Here is a 27,488-nt window from a genome sequence, read left to right as displayed (position 1 = left end):
TTATAAAATTCTCAACTTTAATCAGTTCAAAAAGCTCACAACAAATGTAACACCTCGAGAAGGGAAATTTGCCATAAGAGATCGGGTACTTATTTGGATTTATACATTCTTTTCCGAATTAAACTCGTTGGCATTTCCTTTTGCTCTGTGGACAAAAAGCCTTTTGTTTATTGGACAGAACTCAAAACAGGTACAAATGAAACAAAAATGCAAAAATACAAAATTAAATGTAAACCCAGTTTTATTTTTCATTTTGCTCTAAAGGTAGTGTCTTGAAGCACTACTGCATGGTAAACAATCTAAATTAGTACAATTCAAAATCTTGAAAGCCATCTGAGTTAAACAGGAGTTGTTATAAAGATGCAACCAACCAAGAACCCATAAATACCTCTGCCACGTCCGTAAAACATCCCATTAATGAAGGCTCACAAATGAGCAACAATCCTCTTAGAGGAAAACAAAACGCTGATGTCGACTAGGCGACAGCACACACGCACACACCCACAACAAAAAAGAAATAATAGAATAAAAGGAAAAAAATTTCCCATGGTAGTAAAGATGCTATACAATTGGGATGATATGCACATATTCGGTTTTGCTTTCCCTAAAAACAACAACAACAAAAAACTCCTGCCGGCAGCAGCCAAACACTTTTTTAAGCTGAAGCAGAACTCGGTAGCAACAGATGCTGAAATATTATTCAGCATCTATCAGCCTTCATTCAAAATCTGTTAGATTCACATTCTCCCACAATGCCGTGGGGCACCAAATAAGCGGCGTGTGTGCCTCTAAAAGAGCCACTTCCTGTCTGTCTCGCCAAAGGTCTAGAAGCCTCCATGCCCGAAGTGACACATATGGTGTCCTCACAAAAACCCTGCTCTGACTGTATATATATAATATATTTATATATAAACAAATATATGAGGGGGGAGGAAGAGCTGAGAAAAAGAAAGAGGAAGGTGAAGGGAACAGAACGAGAAAAAAAAAAAGACAGATTGTAAACGTGTCCTAATCGTTACAACCTCATCATGCAGGTCAGATGGAACGGAGAGCAACAAAACATGAGCTCAGATTGATGCTTCTGGAAAGAGCTCACACAAAAGGTTCCCATAGAAAAATGCAGATTATGTAAAAAGGGCCACAGGGTGACGCGGTTTCATTTACAGGATATTGGCATCGTTTTGGTCAACAAACATCCAGTGGGACGGCCCCGCTCTGCAGAGGGGGAGTGGCCTCCCACCACACTCAAGTGCCTCTCTTGGGTTTTGTTGCGTTTGCTGTGGTCAGGGTTTATTTGTTTGTTTTTGTTTGTTGGTTGTCTGGAGTACTGTACAGTTTGGTTGAGCTGCTGCTCAGTCACACATCTCCTCTGGGATCTCGTGAGGGTTGAGGATGCCCGGCACCGACATCTGGATCTTGTGTTTCTCCTCCTGAGCCTGACGCAGCGACGCCTCCCTCTCCTCCAGGAACAGGTCGGAGGTGTCCTCGCCCGCAAACTCCTGGAAGAACAGCGGAGGAGAAAGAAAGGCTTCGGTCAAACTTCACCTCCATACATCCATCCATCCTACTGTATGATCCTGACTGGGGAATCAACTAATGATCCTGTTGTGATCCTTCATCTGTTGATTCATTTTATGGTCAATTGATTGGTTTAAGAAAAATGTCAATATATATAAAGCTCAATGTGACATCACATTAATCTATTTTCTGTGAGAAACAGAAAGTAAATTGTTTACTCATTTTGTGTCATAATAAATAAAGTTGTTGAAAATTATACCTATTTTACAACAAAATTTGCAGGTGTACATAGTTTTTTAAAGGCGGTAACACTTGCTTTAAAGGGTTATTGACTCCTTTCCTGTTTTCCTTTCGGGTTTTTTTTCAATCGGTGTGTCATGTTCGACGTCATGAACGCTCTCTCACCTCGCAGTCTTGCCAAATTAGCACGTTCACCCGGGTTTCATGTTTCCATCACTACTCATCGAAGCAGGAGCCGATAAAAAAAACGTGTCTACCGCAAAGTCATTTGACCTGGGAGTGGATGTCGATTTAATCCATTTCAATTGCAGACAAAGACCAGATGTTAGGGGGTTACTGACCAGCAGGAAATGGCCTTTAAGGGGTTTCGCCTTAATCTTGATTCCATGTGAAAATATCTTAAATTTTGAAATGATCATCGTGAAAATAAACACGAATAAAGCGGCACATAAAACGATCTTTCTTGGATCCGGACAGCTGAAAAGTGGAGCCATCAGCAGACAAGAAAGAGTCTACATGTCCTTCAGTGGCCTATCACATCTCTGTCATACACAGATTTATTCCAACAATAAACTGGCACAGCAGCCACAAACCTCCTATATATTTAGAAGGGAACCTGGCCATGGAGGAAAATGTTATTTCTGGAAACAGCAGCTAACCAGTAAACTATGTAGTCACTGATAACCTCTGTGAGAAGAGACAAAGGCTGAGCAGTCGTAGACAGAGCTTGGTTACATTCACCTTAACAAACAAACAGAATACAAATACAAGGACGTATTTATACTGTACCTTAGGAGGAAAAAAAACTAAGGTTTCTCTATTCAAACCGATTCTCATGACACCTAGTTGAAATTGCGGAACTGAAAGTTGTCCCTGACTCTAACAACCTCACCTTTATCTGGACTAAAAAGTCCCTGAGGTGCTCCTTGAAGGCAGGAATGTCCTGGTTTAAGCTGAACAGCCCGGTCACGAACACCTTCACCTGAGCACTGAAACACAAACACATAAGACACGGTGAGGATTTACCTGCAGTGTGTTTGTCTGTGTGTGTGTGCGTGTGTGTGCGTGCGTGTGTACTCACTCTTGTAGATGAGGGAAAGCGGTCTTGAGCAGGTTGGCCACGTACTCTTGGATGAAAACCTGGTTGTTGGTGGGGTTGGCAGGGTTCAGCCCCGTTGTGATCTTCCCCTCCTCCACCAGGTTGAACATGTAGGCCAGGATGGACGCGTGCATGGTCAGGCCTGCAGGATACACACAACAGCACCCACACATTTACTTTGGAGACTTCCAAGTGTGTCCTCGTTCTAAGGGTGTTACTCAGGTGTTACTATCAGGTCCTGGGGCCCTGGGTGTCCCCTCATCTGTCCTCTGAACTCACCGGCAGTGTGCGACGTGTCCGTGACCACAGAGAAGATGTGTTGCAGGATGTCACAGAAGTACGTCTGGTAGAAGCTCTGAGCGGCTGCTTCCTCCTGGGCTACGTTCTGCAGCAACGTGTAGAGAATCTGCAGACCTGGATGAGAAACATGAACGCATCCTTAGGTCAGCATTCTTTACATTACTTCCTCACCTCAGGACCGTTACACCTGTACATTAGTCTCGGTCCAGGAGCCTGACTTGGGATCTAAATACGAGCCCTCTGAACAATGCTGAGGTAAAGGATCACCGTGCACCTGCAGTGTCACATTTCTGCATTTTAAACAGATAAAGTGAGCCACAGAGTTTTCACTGTTAGAAGATTAGTCTTACCGGTGTCTGCAACGTTCCTCATGGTGTGTTTGAAGGCCCAGATGATGGAGTCCAGCACCAGTTTGAACTGGGCCGGGGGGATGGCGAGGAATGCAGGGAAGCAGTGAGAGTTGACAGCTTGCAGCAGGTAGAAGAAGTGGGTCCTGTGCTCTGGATACTCCTCAAAGTTCTGGTGGAAACACACAACACTTGTTTCAATATGTTCTCGCCTTCTATATAGTGCAAGAGGTCAAGTTTAAACATTGTTATAAGGCCTGCAGAGGTGTTGAGAGAGCAGCTGCATCAGTGGGTGTGGATCATTTATTCCATGCAGGAATATTATTACTTTGTTTTTTATTACTGTATTATCCCGCCTATAGTGTATTCATATTTATATATATTTATTTTTATCCTGCTCATAGTGTATTCACAGTCCGTACATCTTACAATTCCTATTAATACTGTAATATTCCATATATATTTCTACTGTACAGATCTTATTTATTACTTTTTTCACTTTAATATGCACGATACTCTGCACTTTTACTGCCTTTTTTTTGCACTTCTGGTTAGATGCTAAACTGCATTTCGTTGCATATGTACTTGTACTGTGCAAATGACAATAAAGTTGAATCTAATCTAATCAGAATCAGCACCATGAGTTAATGTGGCTTTTCAGCAGCGCTGGGATGTAACAAAGTACATTTACTTCATTACTGTATGAGCACATGTCTCTGTATTTTACTTAAGTAGATTATTACCGGTACTTTTACTGCACTACATGTATCAGCAAATAGCTGTATTTCTACACAACTGAATTTTTACAATTTTCGAGAGGTTTTCTATATTCCAAAGGAATCAATAATGAGAGTGGGATTGGTCCACTGATCAAATCTGAGCAGGCAGGTAACATTAGACCACGCCTCCCGCAGCAACTATATCACCATGGTCCAGACTGGACAAACCAAACTCCTTGTGAGTTTTTTTATGACAACTGAAGGCTTCAACAGTTTCTCTTTCGTTTTTGGAAGGGGAGGGTGGGGATGAGGGCTATTCAGCTGCAACATGCACCTTCACCACTAGATGTCACCAAATTCTACAAACTGAACCTTTAAGTACTTTTACTCAAATAGAAAACTTATTGTGGTACTTTTTATTTATTTTTTATATTTATTTGTACATTTACTTTCACCCAATAGTTTCAAGGTTGGATTAACACTCTCACAGACCTTCAGGAGGCTCAGATCACTTCTTTGATCCACTGTTCAACTTTAATGTAACCAATCCCTGAACTGTTGATTATTTATCAATTAAGCCAAATCCGATAGTTTTGTCACTGAAAGATTCCATTAACAGAAACTGTTCATTTTGGCAGAACAACGTCAAGTGGGACAACTCCCAAAATGCAGCCAGTCGACCAATGGTGTAACTATCAAAAAACTGACTTAACCCTCTCCCCCTCTCAGACCTTCAGGGATGTGACACTCGACTGTGTCCTGTTTAGCCGAGAAGGAACTGTATGCAGTCTGCTCATCTGCTTTCTGGTTTCAGAAATAACAGCTCAAAAGTGTAAATGACTGACAGATTTTTTTATTGTTTTTCACCTATTTTCCTGTGTTTTCTCTATGTGGAGATTATTGAAGTGTCATTTAATCAGGTGGGTTCACATCTGGCTTCTTTTTGGAATATGAAATCAAACCCTCCAGCCGAGGACGACTGAGCTGCAATACTCCATGAAATTAAGTTTTCTGAGTAACTGACCTATACTTTGATACTACAATATGAACTTAATGTATACATAATGTATATACACTAAAAATTCTTTAAACTTTAATATATATATATATACATATATGAAATACACAAACACATACAATGTAACTGTAACAACATGAAAGTCCCAGTTCCTGTAATGTCTCTGTCAACCAACATCCTTTTTCTAAAATCTTGTTTTTTTGATGACTAAGAAAACACCTACTGTTATCACTATCTAAAGGTTGTATTCAAACTAGTGCCAATAAATGGCAAATATTTAACAGTCTCACCTTGTTGATCATGTTTAGGGTGCACTCAAAGACGGCATCAAAGATCTGGGGGATCTCGCCGGTGATGTGTCCCCCCAGCTTGTTCACAATGGTTGCCATGGTGCTGAGGACTTCAGGTTCTCGGGCGGCGGGGACATTTCGCTGGTAGTCGATGAGGACGGCGTCAAGCAGTGGTGGAACAAAGTTTTCCCCGACCTGGAAGATGACAGGAGAGATCCACATGGATCAACATCCTTACAGAGGAAGAAAGGCAGGAGCTGCCACATCTTAATTACAAGGGAAATTCTAAGTCCTCTTTGGGTCAAGATCAAGTTTGTAACCTGTGAACATTCCTCGTTTTTCATGAAGTGCTTTGAGGTGTAATAATCCACTGAACAACGCAACATTAAAACCAGTGACTGGTTCTAATGTTGTGGCTGATCAGTGTTTTTGAACTTAATCAATGGTAAATAACAAACTACAATTATTTGTTTAAATTCAATTACTAACGGCTCAGAATAAACTATTTAAAAAAGGCTACAAATATACCCTGATGTGCTAAAATATTAAAACCAGTTAGTGGTTTTAGTTTGGCTGCTCAGTGAATTACACAGAGACTGAATATGAATTATTATGCTGATAAAGACAAAGCTGAGGGCAGAAACAACCAAGTCCTCCACAAGGAAATGTAGTTTTGTGCTTGATCTAAAAATACCAACAGGATTAGTTGTACTTCTTTTCTACCGTCAGCCGGTTCATTGATTGCCACAGTGCGCAGTGACAATCTCCGAAGATGCACAACGGTGAATATATATCTCTGCGGTTTACTCAAGAAGTAAGATATACTTTTACTTTGTGAAATTAGGTCACCACCCCAACATATTTGGACCATTGTTCCTCATGCCAGCATTTGAAAAAGATGAGGTTTTTCTTCCACATTTCTCACCATCTGTGGGTCGTTTGATCGGCTGACCCAGCCTGAGATCAGTTTCAGAGTTTCTCTTTTCACTGTCCTCATACTCCGGATCAAGGGCTGTTTTGTCACCATCTCACCTGCACACAAAAAGAGAAACATATCAACACACTGTATGAAAAACATTCAACCACGACCTAGTATAACGCTTCTGGCTGAGTTTTGTGAAACTGCGTGAAAACAGAAAGATGAAGAAGAAAGGCTAAACGGGCAATAGAGCCGTTTTATGAGCCTCTGTATTCCCGATTGCATTTGTATAATTTAGTTTGGTAAATGTCAAACTGGTCCCCAGCAAAACATTAATATTATGTTTATGCAGGAGTCTGTAATGGATAAAATATACTTTGAGATGATAAATTAGCCATGGAGATTTTAAACCAACATTTCAGTTATGGTATTGGAATATTTACCCAGTTAAAAGCAATGATGAAAATCAGTTAATAGGATTGCCAGAAATGGACATGCCCAACAAACATCATCATCACAGCACATCTGTATTCATATTTCCTTCCCCTACAGGTGATCCTGGTGTCAACCACAATTTACTACCTTTCCTTGAAAAGCTTATTTGCTCAGCAGATATCTTTGCTCTAAATTTCATACACTTGCATTTTGTTATCAGTAGATACAAAGTCAAACTGACTAATACATTATTGTCATTATTTTTCATGTCACTATCTGCCCCCTGCTCCGAGGTACATTTTGTGATATTTGATCATAACTGACAAAGCTAAAGAAAAAAGTCTTTAACAGAACTTAAATATTTTTAGGACCAACTAAAAAAATAACTAATTGATAGATTGTGAAGGTGAGTGCAGCCTGATCTTTCATTTCCTGATGAACTCTTTCCACACAAAGTACAAACACATGCCACTGGAAGCATGTGGGCATTTTTCAAACCTGGCATCTCACTGATGCAATGCTGGAGTTACACAAAGAACAGAATGCCATAACAACAATGAAGCGTCAGAGTCTAAGCACAATATTGAGCTGATCTGTTCACAGGAATTAAAACACTATCACATTCGAAATATGTGCAAGTGCAACACAGAAGAGTTAGTATGTCAGGTCAGGAGTCATTTGCTGGTGTTATTCTGTCCAGAGACATATTAAATGGTTGGTTAGGATGTTACAGTGATCATATAGAGCGCATCTCCATGTGTCTGCTGCTTACAGAGCTGCTATACCCGCAAACTGATAGAAGAACAACAATGAGATCAACCTACACACATGTTATGAGTGAGTTGTAAGATCACAAACACACACCTCCCTTACCATTGGTCTGAATGGCAGCAGATATGTTCTCACTGAGGCACTTGTAGACATTGAGCATGTCGAGGTAAATCCGTCCCAGCTGGATGACAAAGGGGTGTCCCACAGCCTTACACGCTCTGACGTTGGTCTTCAGGATGCTGCCCAGCTGTTTCACAGTCTCTGGGTCCTTCAAGATGTCCACGTTCTGAGAGGCGAGTGGCAGGAGGAGGAATGGAGATGGTAATAGATTAACACTCTGTTTTTGTGTGTCGTTCATAGATGTATAAACTGATATGTCGGGTAATAGTAGACTTGTGTCTTACCTTAGTGGCTTGTTGGATAATGCTGTCCCACACTTGATTAGGTAGCAGCATGTATTTCTCTATAAGGTGCTCCTGAACAGCCTGGTCTGTTTGGGCTCCGATCATATAACCTACCGCCTCGTAAAACGTGTGCACCTGGACACAAAGAGGGAGAATGATCAGCACGCCACATTGAGCAGGCAAGTGAGATGATTCATTTAGGGTTAGTGGAATTTCTGTTAGAAGGCTTGTCTTCTATTGCAAATTCTACGATTATAAAAAAAATTCCATGTGTGTCACTGTGCTGACCTGTTGTGGTTGGAGGTCACAGATTATGGTGTTGATGTTATTGAGGATCTCATCGATGAAGGGCATCACCTCTCCCACTTGCACCTGGATAAAGTGGCGCCGGCACTTCTGGGCAATCTTGATGAATGTGTCACAGGCCATATCCTGAACTCCGTCATGGGTCTCTGATGAAGGGGCCAGGAGGATGATGTTGAAAAAATATAGGGATTCTCAAAATAACTTTTATTCATTTATCAGTGTCATGGTCTTAAATTTCTCACCGTGCATGAACTCAAACAGCTTGTTGACCACAGTTTTGAGGAACTTCCAGTGGGCTCTGAGAAAGCGTGGATACTGGCCAACGATATACATGATGTTGGATGCTATGATTGCCTTGTTGTCCTTTCCTCTCTTCTGCTCACACAGACCCAGCAGATCCTGAGACAGTGGAGATAACTCAGCATCACACAACATGCAACACAGGCTCAGGAGTCAGTGTTCGTAAATGTAGACAGGCTTCAGAAAGTATTCAGAACCATTCGCTTTCTGCTAATTGTATTTATTGTGCTGTCCAATTAGTTTAAATGGTACACGCTGTTTATAAGATTTTATATATAATCTTTTGAAGACATTGTAAAGATTTGACCACCGCACCACCAGCTCCTCTCCTATTCTGTCTCATGAGTGTGGGAAACATGGTCTTTGATGTTGAACTGCTTAAATATAAACTTTTAGAATTAATAAGCTTGTTTTTTTATTTTACTACCTATATGGACTAGTGCTACCGGATTTTCACTATCACGTAGCAACTCTACGTAGGTCTTTTTCATACCTTGATAACTGTGACCAGGAATCTCTTCTCGTCCTCTTCGTGCATTGCCCCGCTGATTGAACCGATGGCCCAGCACAATGTGTTCAGGTTCTTCCAGGACCATTCAGTGCCGTTCACCTGGTTGTGAAGCTTCTCCGTCATGATGCGTTCTGTGTCTGCGTAGTCCAAGTGAGTGAGGTACACTGCGAGATAAAAGCACAATCTTAGTATTGGTCAGTGTGTCATGGCTGCTAAACAAAAAGCCCAGAGAACATATCATAACAGAAATGAACCAGGACTAAAGCTGTTGGAAACACAACAAATGTGCAAAACAGAGAAATTTTTTACAATAAAAACATCGAAGGCCAGTGAAGTCAGTTGCATCTATCAATATATCCATCAAAAGTCGATCCGAGCAGCTGGTGCTCTACAGCTACTGTTAAACAACATAATCATCACCATCACTACATAGTTAGAATCAATGTTCCAACCACGCAATTGTAGATAGTACAAGAATAAAAGCTACATCTTTCCCTATATCACTCCATTTTTAAACAGCTTATCCTCTTCTTGGTCTAAAGAGAATCAGTCTGTCCTTGTGGACCAGGTTCACAGGTCTGCATAACTTTGGACTGTGGTAGGAAACCAGAGCACCAGGAAAAAATCCATGTACACACTTGAAGAACATCACACTTCACACAGACAGGCCTCAGCCAACAGGCAGTGCCACTGTGCCACCTGGTTATCCAACAATATTTAAATTTCACAGCAGCGTTATATAGCAGCGAGTTATATTCACCTTGTTAAAGGACTGAAGTGATCAGTCAGTATTTACTGTTGGCAGTCTGTCAGTATAAACATGCCACTGGATGACTTTTTCACACTCCATTCTCCTCCCCTCCTTTGGCATTTTAAAAGTTTACAGAATCCACATGCTAAAAATGGCATGTTGATGATTTGGATTATGCAATCACAGAGTCAACATACTACGTTTTCTGTTTTTGTGGCTTCTTCTTTGTGGAGAATTAGCAATTTTGAAGACCGGGATCAACTCCACACATAAAAAAACACTATTCAGCGGGCACATCATCACTGCCTCTTGAGCAGCACTGACACAGTGCTGTGATTGCATATGACCAGGTGGATACATCAATCAAAAGTAATGCAAAAAACAAACTCTATTTGGATATGAACAATTGAATAATACACATACAAAAGAAATGGCCAAGAAAAAGAGGTCTAAGAATAATGTCAGTGGGTGCTCTAAATCCTGAGGCATACCAAGTGTTTCTCTCATGTTCTTGTAGAGGTTGATGGAGTCTGTGTCCTTCATGAACTCTCTGACCACCTCCCCCTGGTCATTCTCCACCACCAGTACCTCCTCTGGCTTGGCCATCCGACTCACCATAAGCAGCCGCACCTGTCGCGAGAGATAAACACGTGTCAGCACGTTAACACATTGAAGAACTGCCTCGCTTATCTGACACTTGTGCACGACTCAAACATTTATTGTAGCTTTACTGCTGATTCTCAGCTACATTGGAACTAGTAACTCTTTTGACAGCCGTTTGGAAACCTGCTCTCTCGCATGACCAGTGCCAGCTGGTTCTAGTATGACTGAGCTTGCATTTACTGAAACCCTACTGCACCTCTAAACACCACCTGTCTGTGCCAGCTCCACCGTCATGTAACATATAATGTTGAATTTGTTAGCTGATGGCCATGTTGCTGATATCCCAAAACGTATTTGTCATACTGTATCATATTGCATTGGTGTGGATGTTAATATTATCAAGAGAAAAAAGGTACAATGCCAATCAAATAAATCAATGTACAGGAAAGGGTTTGTTCTTCATTAGTGGAATATATCTGGCTGTGTGCGGTACCTTGGAGAGGACAGGCAGATAGAGCTGTCTGCGTGGTGGCACGTCAAAGTGCTGGTTGCCAGAGAGCAGAGGGGACGTGGATGTAGAGAAGGGACTTTCTCTGTAGAGCTCGGCAGCCAAGTGGTTCCAATACTCCAGACAAATCTTAAAGATCTCAGTCTCTTCCACCTCTGACACCAGCAGCATGTAGTGGAGGGCCTGAAAGAGGGAGCAATGACAGTATTAATGTGGTTTACATGAGTTTTTTAAATGCAATTATCAATTCCACAAACGTCTGTATGTTGAACTCATATCTCCCAAACTGTTCATCTTATCAACTTTAAGGCATGTGTATTCTTGTGATCATAGGAAGTGCAGTGTCGAATTTGGTGCAATTTGGACCCACGATACATTCAAAATTTATAGAAAACTAATAAACATGCAACCAGCGACTATAAAACCTTCACAAACCAGGTCTGATTAACACAAAGTCAATATAACCCCTAAACTAATAAAAGCACACAAACGATAAAAAGTGAGGTGAAGTAAATTATGTTGTAGAACTGTTTGAAGAGGACTCACTACTGACAAGGAATAATTCTGAAGTAGCTCCCAAGCAAACTGGCAGGATTAGAACGGGCACTGCACCATTTTGTTTAATCTGTAATATATATTTCTGATCCATGCTGTGTATATGAGCAGAAACTCCACTATAGAAAATAAAACATTATTTCCCTGTGATTGACTTACTTCCATTAATGTTTCTCGGAGGTTGAGCCGCTTCTCAATGAGTTGCCCGTGCTCCTTGAGGAATGTGCATAGGAACAGACTGAGGTTCTGGATGAAGTTCTGCTCGTCATCCTTCCCGTTGGAGTAGGCCAGTCGAATGTTGGTGTTCAGAGGCAGCATCTAAACAGACACATTATTCAGAGTTAAATTCTACTCAGCAGTTTAGACAGGGAATTGTCAGAATTGTTTCAATCTGCACCGACCTGTTTGAGTTGACACATGGTCAGTGTGAAGAGTGTGACGAACTGCTCTTCGTACTGACTGACACTGACACCGGCGATCTCTGTCAGGCACTTCAGTGTCACATTGCGGAACATGGGCACGTTCAAGAACTGGAAACAGTTGAAACAGATATTCAGTTGAAGACTTTTTCTTCAATAATTTGTTCTGACATAGGAACAGTTAAGCAATTAAAGTTAAGTTGCTACGGGATATTGTGCGTGTGCACACCTTATACACCAATGTGCTGATCAGTTTGGTTTCAAAGATGTAGCCCAGAGGAATCCAGTTGAGAAAACGTAGGAGGGTTTCCAGAGTGGCGTGGACCAAGGGGGCATTCTGGGAATTTTCCTAAGGTGCAATCAATGAGTTGACAGATAGTTGAAGAATAAACACTGGGTTGTAACAGAATAAAACATTGTAAAACCATGCTGGAAAAAATTTAAAAAAAAGAAGAGATGATGATATGCATACCATAACAAACTGGCAAAGCTGGAATATCTGGGAGAATTCATTGCACATGCTAAAAGAAACAAAGAGACACATTAGAAACATTTACATTAAACATTATAAAACATTTACATTCAATACTGCTGCAACTGATTTTCAACAGATCCTCCTGAAAACAAAATGTTGAGGTTTAAATAAACATATTCATGTTAACTGTGAAAGATGTCTGGCTTAATTAAATTGCCACCTGCTGAGCTATGTCTAACTGATCATTACATACAATATTTTTTCTTTTTCAATGTATTGACTGAATGTGATTGATTATCTTAACAATCACTTATCAATGAAATGACATTTTCCATGTGAAAAAAAAGCCTCTGCGCATTAACCCTGTTTTATTTAATGAAAGTGAAATTACTATTTCCCATTGGAAGCTGCTTTGCACACAAGAAGTAGATGTAACAGTGCACAAAACGTTAAGTCGAAATTTGTATGAAGTCTGTGACAGCGCTAAAACCAAAGATAAATTATACTCTAGTGATAGAGTAAAACCAGAGTAAATTCCATCCAGGCATTTCAAATATCTTGTCTTCAGAAGAATGTGAGGTTTAAGTGCCCTTTACCTATGACAATTGACCGTAAACCGTCATCTGTTTATTCTAGAGTCCAATTGGACGTTAATGTTAAATTTAAAGAAGTTCCCTTGAGGTTTGCCAAAAATATCCCGTTCATGAGACGAGAATGAGACAGACGGACAGACAACCTGAAAACATAACGCCTCTGGCCACAGCTGTCACCGACATTCAGAGATTCATAAAACTTAACATGAGCAGCTTTTCCCCTCAGTTACAAGACCTCAGCTCCAGTGAACATGACTGGGGAACACCGCTGAATACGAAAGAAGCAAAATGATCTGTAGGCAAACCAGAGCAACACATTGATGATGCAATGAAACACCAACTACAATCAATTGAGCTCGACAGGAGACAACTGTCTTTGGATAAGAGGGAAAAAGCGTATTCATCTTCGATTTGCCATTCGATGCCTTGCATCACATCGAATCAAATCAAATACATAATATTTATAAGAATAACACTGATTGACTTGTCAAATGTAGCATTGTGGTAATAAAAGGTATCAATAGTTTATGGCAAATACAGCCATGCAGTCAGGGCATGACAAAGGCTGTTTGTCTGCAGCTGTGTTAGATATAGATCACAACGTGAAATTATTGGATTAACTGCCTGTAATATTTCCAAATGCCAGCACACTGAGATCATTTTTTGATGACCTGAAAGTGCTGCAATAGTTTGGACTCTTTAAACTCTGCCGTCTCAATGACAGACAAATGCTTTATTAGTACTATAATTAATTAAGCTGAATATTTAGAAATCTGATTTTAATGATATTCTACACCCTGTGGGCTTGCAAGGATAATGATGAAAGCAATTTGTAGGTCTTTACGATATAATAATCAGAATACATTTCTTTACGGTGATTTTCTTCCAAGGGTTAATATAAAACGTTGCAGCATGCTGACCTGTCTTTTAGGTGCTTGGCCTTGACCTGGGTCATCTGACCACTGGAGAAGTCAAAGACCTCCTCGCTGAGCAGCTTCAGAATCACCATGTTGTTCTGACAAAGGCTCTCACTCGTACGACTGGCCCCCACAATGTCACTGATGAAGGTGGGCCAGTGTTTGGGCCACTCCTGCTTCAGGATCTGAAGACACAGAAGCACACATGTATCAGAGTAACATCTTTTTTCACAAATCTGTGAATCCTGCTAAAATAACGATCCCTTTCTTTCAATATCAAGGCAAAAATGTGCCACAGTTTAATCTTGCAGAAGAACCTACTGTCAGCATTTAATAGTAAATAGACTGTAGACATGTCATAGACCGTATGACAGGTACACACTACACAAGCACAAGCCAGCACCACAGTGGTACAAAAATATTGGACACACATGTTTGAAGCACAGCCTTCCTGAGCATGAGAGTGGAATCTGGAGCTCTACAGTCCCTCAAGGCCAAAACAACGTTAGAGCTCAGCTGACGCAAGCAGTGACTCATTATCACTGGCATTAATGCCAAGTCACTCGTGTAGCCAGTGAGCCAATAGCTCCCTCCCTCTCACAAATATACATTGAACACACACACAAAATGCACACACAAGCACACAAAAACACGCACAAGCACCCACACACTTGTTTTAGTGTCCTGAAGTGGTCCGGACTAATTTGTTGATAGGAGGGCACACGGCAGTGAACAGCTCATTTCTGCAGCAGAGCATTAACAGGATGCAGCACTTTCCTCGAGTGAGGGAACAATTATCACCGGGAATATATGTTATATAATATGTTGTTGTTATGTACTTATATTGTGTCACTTGTGATAACCACTTTGCTGGTTAACAACTGCTACGTAAACAATGACTAGTGATCTTATATCCCAGTTTACATTCAAACAAGGATTTGGGCTTCTTCTGCTTCAATCATCAAGCCCCAACCATGAATTTTCACACATCGGCTGAGACATTTGAGAATAATTAATATGCAAATTTAATAAGGAATTGTGAACCTAACTGTCACTGACCGTTTGAGCCACATAGACTAATTAAGACTGACATCTTCAGGTAAAAAAGTATAACTACAAAAACTGAGGGGGAGCAATGAGGCAGCAACATGGAACCAAAATCCTGAAATTATATTAATATAACAACAGTCAGCATCTCTTTCCTTTTTTATACGAATTGTACAGTTCTGGGTTTCACAGACACAGCATTTGGAGAGAGACTTTATTCTGTGATAGACAATCCTGTGTGCACCTTGAGTAACAGGTACACAAAGAGAACTGGTGTTATGCTAAGCTCTGTCATACATATTTTGAAAGTTCACTGGACCCAACGATGTAGTGGAATTTCTCTGAGCATGAAAGACAGGTGTGGTTAATGTCTTTGAACGAGCAAGAGAGACAAGGAGGGTCTGAGCAAATCAATGCACTGCACAAAGCTCTACAGTGAGGCAACGGTCGAGAGATACTTCAAGTTATTCTGAATAGTAAAAAAAAAAAAAAATGAAACTGTGGCCGGGAAAATTGGATTGTGGAATGCTGCCCAAGTCAAGGTTATAAATGGATAACACTGCCACCTCAATGTAGTCAAGAATTACTTTAATGGCAAGATCAATAAACCAAGCAGCAACATTCGGAATAAATCACTGCTTGACTAAAACAAACTTTCAGTTTAGCACATTAGTCATTCACCTCAACTTTAAATCTGCCTTTAAGGTATTAAACATGCCAACTTTGATAAGCCATTTGACGACTCAGGACTTTCCAACAGGAAGCACTGAGCATTAATATGCATTTTGCTTAACTAACATGTAGTTAGTATTCTCCCAATTGTCCTGGCCAGTGAGTAGGATTGAAGTTGCAGTGTTGAAGTGGGTTCTGTGCTCCGGTGTACTACTCTCTTCCTGTCAGTGTGGATAACTTCACTGAAACAGTTTGCTGCCACAATTTACTCACACACAACTATTTGGGGCTTAGGGAAAACTCTGCAGTGTTTCAGCAGAGCCCAAAAATGGCCGGCATCATACAGACAATACTGTTCATTTGAAAAAACAAAAACACTCTTGCAGACTGACTTTAAGTATCACAGTTTCCAGTGTGGAGAAAAGAGAAACACTATCTTTACTATTCCATAAACTAAACAATACATCAGAACAGGGGGTTTGAAGTGTAAAATCAGCTGAAATATATGGCTCGCTTTTGAAAACAGTTTATTTTGACTGGTTATTAGTATTAAAGACTTACCTGAACAAGGATCATGTTCAGCTTCCCAATGTACACCTTTTCTTTCTAAAAAGTAAAAACAAAGAGGGGAGACATTTTAATAATACATTCAGTTTTTTACACCATAGTGAAAATGTAATAAAATAATATGTAGAATTAAAAAAGGTCAGAAACCAGACTAAAGGTTGTAAGATTAAAAAGGACACCAACTAAACCAAACTGCTTGGATAAAGAATATTGAAAAAATGTCTTCAGCACTCTGTATCAAGCGTTATTCTGATCAGTGTCAGTGAGCTAATACGCATGTAGCATGCTTTGCCTTCAACCAGGATCTAATCATGAGGGTAATTGCCTTTCTAACTTAATGACACATGCACCCATTGTGATGAAATGTAGGACAAACACTACGTTAGGCTGAAATATCGGGCTCATATTTGTGTGTTGTTTTAATTTGAGAGGCTTCACTATAGTCTCTCACACCGTAAGATTCAAAATGTCTAAGGCCCTGTTAAAAACTGGTCTTGAAATCTGTCCTGAGAGATCTGATCACAAATGGACAGTGCTAAGTTTGTTTGTTTACACCTGGCATTAAAATGCATCCTGAAGGGATCGGCTGTCACCATGTGGGTGATTTGTGGTAGCAAAGACCAAATATTATTGTTTTAACCCAGTCTGAGTTAACAGATGAGTCTGAGTGTGTGCGTGTGTCAGTCTAATTGTGTCAGTACAAGAGAGAGAGAAAGACAGGAGGCTGAGTCCGGAGAGGCTGAATGAATCAATGAGCTGGGTGAAGATCTGCTATGCAGAAAGGTTTTACCCATTTGATACTGTAGTGGGTCGGATGATGTCAGCTGAGTAGACAGCGCTTCATATGTGACCCGGGACCTACTTGCATTTTCAAAGTGACAAGAATGTGGCCACATGCATCCCAGACCACCTCTGAAATTGGTCTAGGTGATCGGATCTCAAGGCGCATCGACGCAGTTGGTGAATTCCCACTGTGATGGGATCACTCAGGAGTGTTGTTAATACCAGATCTGTCCTAGCATGGATCCATTTTACCATGCTCGATGCTAGAGTGCACCAAGTAATATATGTAACAAGCACACTGTAATACTTTCTCTCACACTGCAACTTATGAGTTTTCAAGTTTAATGGAATATATATTTCTAAATAGCTGGGTTCTCTTTTGAATAACAGACCATTCATAGACTTAAAGACAACCTGGTCTGCTTGGCTGGCTCAAAAATCTGAATGGCCTTCAAATGGTCTGTGCAGCTTGGTTTAATGTGTTATGTTTTGCAGAGTTACGTGCTTGAGAATCATGCAAACACCAGAACTGCTTTCTCAGCATGAAGTTAAATACTAGCAGCGGGGTGGTTGTACATTAGTTAGAGCTAGACAGCGTTTTCATTTAGCTGGCACTAGCACTCTGTAATTTTTAAATGTAGTCTTGACAAGAACTGACTCTTAACCACGGCTAACCTCTTGTTAGAAGGTAAACATGTTTGCCTCAAAACATTGTCTGGCAGCAAACAGTGGCCACTGTCTATCTCATGTCTGATCTGAATTCTAGTTTATTTTTCAATGTGCATTTAAAAGTGGGAATGAGTAAGAATGATATTGAACAGACAATGAAGAAATAATAGTTTTGATGTTATGTCAAAGACTTCAACAGCTGTGTCGCAATTTATGGACAACCTCCTTCTGTGGCTGCATTTGAAGATTGATTGCGTAACAACAGCGCAACTAGATCCCAATTCTAAGGCTCCTTAAAATGCAGCCAACAAATGCATCCTTTCATCCCTAAGCAACGGGTGGATACTTCTCAGGCCAACCTATCCCATGATGCCTTCGCTTTGGTGACCATTTTTTCAAAGAGCTAATGGCGGTGGCAAGCAACGAGACCAAAACGTCTGATGATTGCACTCTTACACGCTTTAAAAAACCAAGGGGCATTAAAACTTTCCCTTCCTTTCCAGCTGTAGCTCTGTTGGTAGGTGGCAGCGTTAGGACTGGGACAAGCTGATGACACAAATAGTGTTAAACCTCTGCAGACCAGACAGTCTCATTTCAATTCGGCCATAGCCGTCTACATGAACTATGAAGGCTGCCTCCTTTTTGGACCCTTGGACCACGTCCATTTTGTACCTCAAGAGGCAAAATTGAGTAACTGGAGCTTCTAATCTACCCTCAGTCCAACTTGAGAGGATAAGGGAGCAGTAACTGTTATAAGGCTTCTCTCACTCGTGGCTCGCCCTCCACTCCTGCCACCTCTTCATTATACCCGTCTCTGACTGATTTGGAAATCATTGCTGTCAGTCTAAGAACAACCCCAAAAAATTACAGACTACTTACATAATCCGGTTAAATTCCCCAATTCATGCAGGTTTGGCAACATTTCAACAACTGCTCTACAGTAAACTGAGGTCAGATTTATTCAAGCTAACATTAGCTCAACATGACAAAGACAACTTTGTTGTGATTGAGAAGGGTAGGGGTTTGTATGAATTCAACAGTTGAACAGTTATACATATATTATAATATTGCCGCTCTATAGTTTCATTTTAGGCTTTATTTAAGGAGGTTTTCAATTATGCTTTGCTTTTAGTTTTGAAGTGCTATTGCTTTTAGCATGATAGCAACAATACTTCTAATATTAGGCACTAAAGGGAAAAATAGTGCCTCTGCTATGACTTGTAACTTTTGTTAGGTTGGACTATTACAGACACTCACACACCATGACTTCCTACTTCCCACGCTACATTCATACAGTTGTGTTATACCCACATGAGTAACAACCAACCAAAGTCACTTATTCTCAAAGAAGTTGTTTTACCTTCTGCTTTTTTTCTTGACAATTCTACCTTCTGCTTAAGTCGTTAAGTCTGCATTTTTGTACTCGTGGAATCGTATTAAATATTATTGGCTAACGGATTTATTGGTCGGGCTCTAATAATTACACATGACTAACCTGAGACAGGGTCGACAGTTAAATAAACTAGATTCTGTATTACTAGTCAACACGGTTGTGGTCGAATGAAACTTCAGTGTAGTTATGTGTTAAGCTGTACACTAAAATGTCTAATTAAATTTAAGAATGAATTGAGTAACATGCAACACACCATCTGTGACAACTCCCTTGGTTTTAATTACAAGTCCAACATTGTTGCACCCATACATAACCCCACAAATGTATGGCTTAAAATCAAACTCAATTTACTCACCTCCACATTTGATGCATCTGATGATGTCTTGATTATGAGACCAACAACATACTTTTTTATACCTGGAAAATACACAAAGATGTAAGAAGAGTTAGTGTGCACCACATAATAAATGTGTAAATCTCAACATATCCTGACATGACTAGCTGCCTGGTGCATGTTACTCTGTCTGCTGGCTCATAAGTAGCTGAATCTGACAATCATATCCCAATATTTTTTTATAGGCGTGGTCCTCTTTTGACTTACTCTTGCCAAGCCAGTTTGTAAATACATGGATATGGGCTGCAGCTCCCACTGAACTTCTCTACTGGGAAAAAGTTTGGTCAGTTCAGTGGAAGCAACATGTCACCAGTTGTTTTCACAGACAAGTCAAGATTGTCAATGTGAGCAGAGCATCTTTAAAAACTGTTTTCAGCTCCCTCATGGTTGTTTCTAGACTGTAGCTGTACTCAGTTTTGACAATGATGTGCTGGGGTGTGGTGAGCGGAGCCGAAAAACAAGGCAATACTCTGGCACAAGGGGGGAAAAGACATACTTGCCGGTCGCCCTGCACTGGGTTTGCCACTTGAACAAAATTCAGGCATCTACGGTCAGAAGTAGGGAAGTCTTAGGTCAATGAAAAAATGAATTTTGAGCAAAATTATAAAAGAATGGAGGGAGGCAGAATCAAATGATTTGCACATGATTGTTTTATCATGTTTGTCTATTTCAGAAAAATTCCTGTTTTGCTCATACCAAAATCTTTTTTAGACATTTCATCCCACTTTTTTCAGATTCTTAAAAATAAATCTCAAACGACTTTAGCTGTAGGCAGTAAGATAAAATCGGAATTGGCAATTATGCAACAATGAAATTAAAAACTTTACATTATGGTTCTGATATATTACAACACTCTGTAGACTTTAATGTTCCTACCCATTGTCCTAAATTTAAAAAGTAGGATTTATACTGTAAACAACTTTCATACTATAATTTTCATAATAATAGTGAAAAATAGTGAAAATTTATTTTTTCAAAGACACATAATGGAATCCCTCAGATTGGATGTGAAAACTTCTGACTTTAGTAACTCTTAAAATTAGTTTAAAAAGACACTGTGGCAGAGATTAATGCATGTCAGTAATACATCGAACCTTCTTTTTGATGTGGGTACAATGAGATTAATAGGATTATAGTAACACTGGGAATGTCTATTATTCTACACAAAAACATGTGAATAAACTGGCACATAAAAATTCATCAATTAGGGCCTTTACATTGTAAAGTGAGCTGATAACTCAGATTTTATGTATCCCTGCTTCATTAAATCAGTGCTCAGGTGTTTATAGTGGTTTCTGCAATAAAACAACTTCTCAACCATTTTGCAGTGGCCAGTGCAAGCCAGTCAGGCACAAAGCAAACCAGCGTGCATAACGGGGGAATACTTCTCAACTTGGCAAAAGCGCGTCTCATGTTTAAAAGCAACCAAAGGTGACAGAATGCAAGAATTTGGTGATTTAAACCAAAAAAGAAAACGTTACCTTCACACTGATTCCTGGGAAGAATCTTCCATCTTGTTTTGATTACCGTTTCCAAAATCTGAAGAGCATAGTACTGTAACACGCAGAGGAGGGAGAAGCATTAGCAAAAAGCCTTATGATCACAGTCAACAACAAGCACTGTGTAATTTTTGTACAAACCAAAATTAGTATGAAGTGAACCAGTCTGTGATAACTTGCATTTCTTCACTGGATTTGACTGAACCACAGCTTTCATGCAGATTTTGTGGTATGCAGAATATTCACATCTTCTTTTTTTATATCTACACAAGCAGCATTGAGCTGGAACACTGCAGAAGTCCCGCTGTTTCTCCCAGCATCACACCAGACGGCAAAACACAGCAGAAAAATAAAACAATTCATTTAGCAGCTTTGGCTCTGATTGCTCCAGGGTTGGGTCTAATAGCCTAGAAAACATAACAAGGGCAATGTTAAACGTTCTTTTACAGAGACTACGGAACCTATGGATGGTCGGACATTGACAACTGGTTTTCGAATGGGACTGGTTTGAATTTGTTGAAAAACTTGATATTGGATTTTCATTTGCAATTCCTGAAGGCAACGTTTGAACCGTCAGTGTCTCCATCTGCCTCGCTACGTGCATGTGTCCACACACACACAGGTACAGTTCTTACAGCAGACAGATTGGAGCTTAAGTTCAAAAGAGCAGCTACGTTTAAAACAGTGAAATGTAATCACAGCTGAAAAGGACTTGTGCAAGAAAGAATATCCATGTGTGGTAACAAGGCCTTTATTTCAATGAGGTCACATTCAGAACAACTTTACATGAACAAGTTGGGCGTATGAAAACTGCATCCCTTGCATTCATTTTAATGGAACTATTTTATTGATACAGCAGGGGTGCCAGTGCAGGGTCGCCCCACAGAGAAGTCACACCTCAGGTTTTACTGCAATGACACCTGATGTCATTCGGTCAAAGTGCTGCAGTTGTAAATGAAGCATGTGGAAGTGCATATTCCTTGGAAATTATTCTATACAATGAATATTTTGTTATTAAGATCATGGCCTTCTGTAAATAAAATGATAACTTTCTATATAAAGTCAATCCTCCACCAAAATATTAAAGCACTGTGCAGTTTGATGAGCTTTTGAATTCATGTATGTATTATTCAAACTGAACCTCTTTGATTTCTCCAATACCTGAAGAAACACAGCCTCACAATGCAGCTTTGTATTTTTTAAACACAGGGCTGATTTTGGTGTGACGCCCACCAGGAATGCAGCTTTTTAAAACCCGAGTTATAGTCGTAATGCCCCACGATCAAACGCATGTGTCTAAGTTTAATACAACCACGTGTTAAATGGGGGGGATATTGTAAACTCAAAAACTGTAAATATGTCTCAGTTTTTCCTTTAAACCAGAGACACCTTCATGACAAGGCACTTTGCAATGGCATTCCCTCTGTCCAATGAAACAGATGCAATAGAGACGGATGAACAGAATTCAGTCAAAGGGAATTCAAAAAGGGTAGACCTTGTGGAGACCTGCCGTCAAAGTCTAGCTGTGTCATGATGCACAGGATGACACACCACTTTTCTTCCTATTACAAGCCATAAACATAATGGACATTGTGATTAACATCAAATAGTCACATCTTGAATTCATTACATGGTTTTTCAAATATTATAAATACTATAGCTACAAAGAAAAGGAGGCCAAATATTGAAAATTATGCACTTTTTAAACTAAAGAAACAAGGCAAATGCAGAATTCAAGAGGTTTTACCTTTAATTTCCTCTTTTCCCCTATAACCCCAATTTTTGGTGCAAATTACAAATTTAAAACTAGAAATAATATGGATGATACATCAACTCAGACATTAGTAAAGAATGTCAGTGTTAAAAGCAAACTTGGACAAGCAAAACAGAAAAAAACCTAGGCACTGTGACTTTGAGGAAGTTTGGGATGTTTGGCACTTTGATTACTTCATCCAGGTTCAGACAGACTTTCAATGGACAATGATATGGTTTAAATATTTATCATATCAGTGATTCTGTTTTGTTGATGCAATTGTGAATCTCTTGCAAGTGCTTCTGAAAACTGAAGCATTGGGTTCACTATTCACAGTCAGTTTGCATTATCAGCTGAATCACAAAACATAGGACGGCCACAGTTATCATGCTGGGAAAGGAGCTTATCTGAGGACCTCAAATAACAGAAGAGATTCAAGGAATGTTAATGATTTATTTATAAAATGAATAGAATGATTTATTTGAAGATAATCAACATCAATCTATTACAATTATGTGTTTTCATTGCATGAAACTGTAAGGCTGGTAAGAGGTGACACTGAAATGCTTCTGGAAGCGTGCCTTCACTCAAACTACACATCTGTTCACTGCATCTCTTTATCTAACCGGTAATTATGCCAGGCCTTTGTTAACCTCATTATCTCTTGTAAAACTGATACACCAAATCACATTTAATGAAGCGTTAGAGTCGCAGCCTGGCCGTACAAATGTGCCCGAATTGGGCAGCCCTTTTTATATTTCGACTTGATGTCATCATTTAGAAGCTACAATCATTCTTCTTTATAAAAGAAATAGGTTGGACTTTTCCTGCATCTTAAGTGTCATCTAATTTATGTGCACTGTATAATTTCAAGTGAACACAGAAATATGTTAACACACTAGTATTTTATGTTTTCTGTATGACAAGGGATTAAACAAAAAAATAATATTGCAATTGACTACAAATTAACACAAGACTAATTGACATCAATTCAGCACATAGGATGGTTTGATTAAGATAGATGAGTGAAATAGCAGGAGCTCATTCCCTTCCAGAACCAACAGGCCAAAATCTCAACAGGCTTATTTGGTATTTAGATTTTAAAACCACTAAGAGGTGACAGGCAACATCCTTGTTTTCCTTGTAGGTACAGATTCAACAGAATGTGTTTTAGCAGAAAAACAGAGGTCCTACATAGCCCAAGAGGGCTATGTAGCCAACTTCTGCTGGAGCAATGTGCACCTAAAATACACACACACACACACGGTACATTAACTAAGTTTTAACCATTACAGTTAACAGTTTTCTCTATAATGTTTAAGGTCTCGACCTTGATATGCTATGATTTGGAGCATAAAATTAGATTGAATATTTCTCTTACATTTGCGTACCTTTTTAAAATATAAATATATATGTATTTTGTGATGCACTTTGTGACCTTGTTTAGTGATAAAGTGATATACAAATAAGGTGATTATATTATTCTTTTTTTTTTAAAGATCCACCATATAGCATATTTTTTATAAAAATTATGCTATAAACAAACCACTGTGACCTAGTGTCTTTTTTTGTTCTGTTTCTCTCCACACATTGTTTGCAAAAGACTCCGTCCTCAAAGCACAAGTAAGAGTCTTTTCATCAATGTTTTCTGAACTGAAGCTGGCTTACCTTAGTGTTCATGTTCTGGGAGAACTCGAGGATGGTGTCCACTCTCGTCCAGGCATCCGGGTGCTCTTTTAAGTGTGTCAACACTTCCTGTGCCATTCTTTGCTGTGATGCAAATATGAATGACACTTTAGATTAAACACTGAGGTGGGGTCAAGACACTTAATTTCATTGCAACTGCAATCTCCACACATGTGTTTGCTTAAACAGTCATCATGTCAATTAATTTTACAGGTGGCAAAGGAAATTAAGAATTAGCATACTATATTTTTAGGTTATGTATTAGTTAATATTCAAGTTGAAAAACACACTTTTGTTTTATTCCAGGCATAATCATAAATTACACACACTCGCACTTTGTGTATATGCTTTGAAAACTAACCTGTGGTCCCACCCCATGGTATAGACAGTTCACCACACTATCCAGCAGGTTGATATCCAGTTTCTGGTTGAAGTCCAGCAGCTGCTGTGCTGCATGGTCTGCTAACATTGTCATAACTGCTGGCATAGAGCTCTGCAACAAGGACAGCAGAGGGAGGGGTCAAGAGTGCACAGAACACATTCAATAGGCAAAGTCATGTGAACTGTGTGTTTAGAAACAATTCCAAACAGCTGACCATGTCACAAACACCCCCAAGTCCCTGCAGCCAGCCATCATTCAAATAAGTTAAGCTCACAGTAACACAAGCCTGTCAGGCAGCATACAAAGGGGAAGTTCAAGTTTTTATGATTTGGACAATTAAACTGTGTATATTTCTGATTTTGGAAAACTGCATTTTGGCTGGAGATTCTAGACAAGGTGTCCTGTTCTACCCTGGGGGTCTGGAATTGCAAGTGAGGACTCAGACAGAAACGACAAATTAACTTAATTGTCCCCCCCAGTGGCCTTTAACACCAGATTGCTACTGTGAAAATATCTCAAAACATAAAGGTTACCACCTACCTACTAGTGGTGGGGGAAAAAATCGATTCTGTTCAGTATCGCGATATTTTGCGCCCGCGATTATATCGATACTGTAGCACAAAGTATTGCAATATTTAAAAAAAAAAAGTTTAAAAGATGCCTAGTGTGTATGCGGAAAAGATGTTCTCCACTGCAGGAGATATAGTAACGTTCCAGAGGAGCACTTTAACATCTGAGCATGTTGACCAACTCCTTTTTCTGAACAAAAATGCCAATATTCCCAAATGAATTTAACATTTTGGGTCATTTTGGGCCTTGCAGGTCTCAATTTGATTGAAGCTCTAGGTTACTCTTATTTATATGATTGGGCTCTGTGTTCATGTGAGAGGTCTCCTATTCAGAAAATAATTACAAAGGTCCTGTGTCCTGAATGTTCAAGGACAAAGTTTTTGCACTTCAGTTAATGTGACATTTGAAGTGAGTTGAGTAGTCTTATTTTCCCTAATTTTTTGTAATGCCTTTGAATAATATGGGGGACATGAATCGCAATAAATCGCAGAATCGAATCGTAAAAACTTGCAGAATCGCAATACTATTGAATCTTGGCCCAAAAATCCCAATACTATTGAATCGTCACATTTTTGCCAATTCCCAGCCCTACTACCTACTCTACATTCTTGCAAAACACACAACAACAGTGATCTGTACAGCGGTGAGCACACCATTCATGCAACCAGCGTCAATGAAATCTCCAGTGAACTTAAACAAATAACAGATTCAAAAGAGGAAATAAATCAGCAGCTGCTACACAGGACGCTGCACACTCCGTTAGATCCCCCCCCAACACTTATTCCACGGTCATATTAAAAGGAGGTTACGGCAGCCACGTGCCAAATATACAAGACGACGTCACGTTGTTTACATCCGTACGTGACGGCGCTCACTCCTCCTGACGACCCCCTCAGCAGCCTCAGCCCCCCGGCGGGTACAACACAGACCGAGTGTGCAGCCCACTACTGTGTTGACACAGAGCTACGAGCTATTACCTGTAATATGGCTAAAGTAAACAGTGTTGGCGCTGAGGCTGCGCACTTCACACACACACACACAATGCTAACAGGAGATAGCATCGAGGCTAGCTGTGTGGAGCACCAACAGTTCACATGTGGTGGTTCTACTGCTGACTACAACCCCTCCCACCAGTGGTCCCAGGGACTGGGAGCAGCTCGGAATGACGCCCAGGATACCGTTTAACGGTTTGGAGAAGCTGATGCTGTGTATTTGCAACTGCTCTACAAGAAACAATTGCAGCATTAATAGTCTTTATTTAATTTCTTTACACTGCACAGAGATAAAAGTTCACGCTGGCTGCCGCTAGGCTCCTAGCAACACCAACTTGACATCCGCTCCCATCACGCACAGGAGTGATGCTGCTGGAGTGGGAGAGGCTCGGATTTATCCACACAGCACTCTGGTTACTGATTCATCTGCAGCCACAGCGTCAACACATGCAGCCTGCGTTATCTGTGCACTCACTTCGGTTAAGTTACAGCACTTTCTGTGACAGCTGACGTTAGCTAATCCTTATAAAGTGCTGGACGCTAGCTAGCGGGCAGTCGGCGGCTGTTATCCCCGTGGATGCTAGTGCATTTTGAATTAGCTCGTCTTTTCAGGTGCACCGTGACAGAGAGATGTGAACTACGAGCTAACACAACTTCCACCCAGCAGGACAATGCATTGCATCCCCATGTACACACACACACGGTCACGGTAATCACAGCATAGCAGGTTGGCGCTTCAGCCCAGTTACCTACCGAAAGTCCGAGGCTCTGACTGGAAAGAGTGGCGTTGGCCAAAGACACTGAAAGATAAAGGGAGTAGTTGAGGAGCACAGAGGATTGGAGAAAGACTTCCTATCTCTGCAGCGTTGCCTCTCCAGCTCCAGCAGGGAGTGATGTCTGGCTGCTAAGCACCAATGATGAGGACTCCAATTCTTACTACCACGGCAAACCCAGCGATCTGTCGCTCCGATACATTTTACAAAACCTGACTTCACTAATTAATGTGTGACTCTGATGGGTTTCCAGCGGGGCAGTGTGGACGTTGTGTGCCTGCGCCTCCTCTCCTCTCTCAAGCAACTAACT

At 40.3% G+C, this 27,488-nt stretch overlaps 1 protein-coding gene across 3 annotated transcripts; it reads right to left on the bottom strand.

Moving 5' to 3' along the window:
• On the bottom strand, window positions 1-27,488 carry xpo1b (exportin 1 (CRM1 homolog, yeast) b). 3 transcript variants are annotated; one of them, XM_061087047.1, is made up of 25 exons: window positions 27,159-27,488; window positions 24,823-24,954; window positions 24,444-24,545; window positions 21,005-21,077; window positions 19,485-19,546; window positions 16,279-16,323; window positions 14,002-14,183; window positions 12,486-12,534; window positions 12,243-12,362; window positions 11,996-12,124; window positions 11,754-11,912; window positions 11,025-11,222; window positions 10,420-10,558; window positions 9,160-9,341; window positions 8,609-8,765; window positions 8,349-8,512; window positions 8,061-8,195; window positions 7,750-7,942; window positions 6,457-6,563; window positions 5,532-5,726; window positions 3,508-3,676; window positions 3,137-3,271; window positions 2,840-2,999; window positions 2,651-2,747; window positions 1-1,499 (listed from the first exon to the last, which is right to left on the bottom strand). In XM_061087047.1, exons 2-25 carry the CDS (start codon window positions 24,946-24,948, stop codon window positions 1,353-1,355), a joined length of 3,225 nt encoding a protein of 1,074 aa, XP_060943030.1. In that variant the 5' UTR covers window positions 24,949-24,954; window positions 27,159-27,488; the 3' UTR covers window positions 1-1,352. The 3 variants fall into 3 exon arrangements, with proteins under 3 accessions (XP_060943030.1, XP_060943031.1, XP_060943032.1); XM_061087048.1 differs by having other exon boundaries at window positions 7,759-7,942; XM_061087049.1 differs by lacking the exons at window positions 24,444-24,545; window positions 24,823-24,954; window positions 27,159-27,488 and adding an exon at window positions 20,020-20,068 and having other exon boundaries at window positions 21,005-21,063.

Source organism: Limanda limanda, chromosome 15, assembly GCF_963576545.1.
Source record: "Limanda limanda chromosome 15, fLimLim1.1, whole genome shotgun sequence".
Taxonomy (NCBI): Eukaryota; Metazoa; Chordata; class Actinopteri; order Pleuronectiformes; family Pleuronectidae; genus Limanda; species Limanda limanda.
The sequence above is the reverse complement of the archived record's forward strand: the minus strand, read 5'-3'. Positions and strand labels throughout refer to the sequence as shown.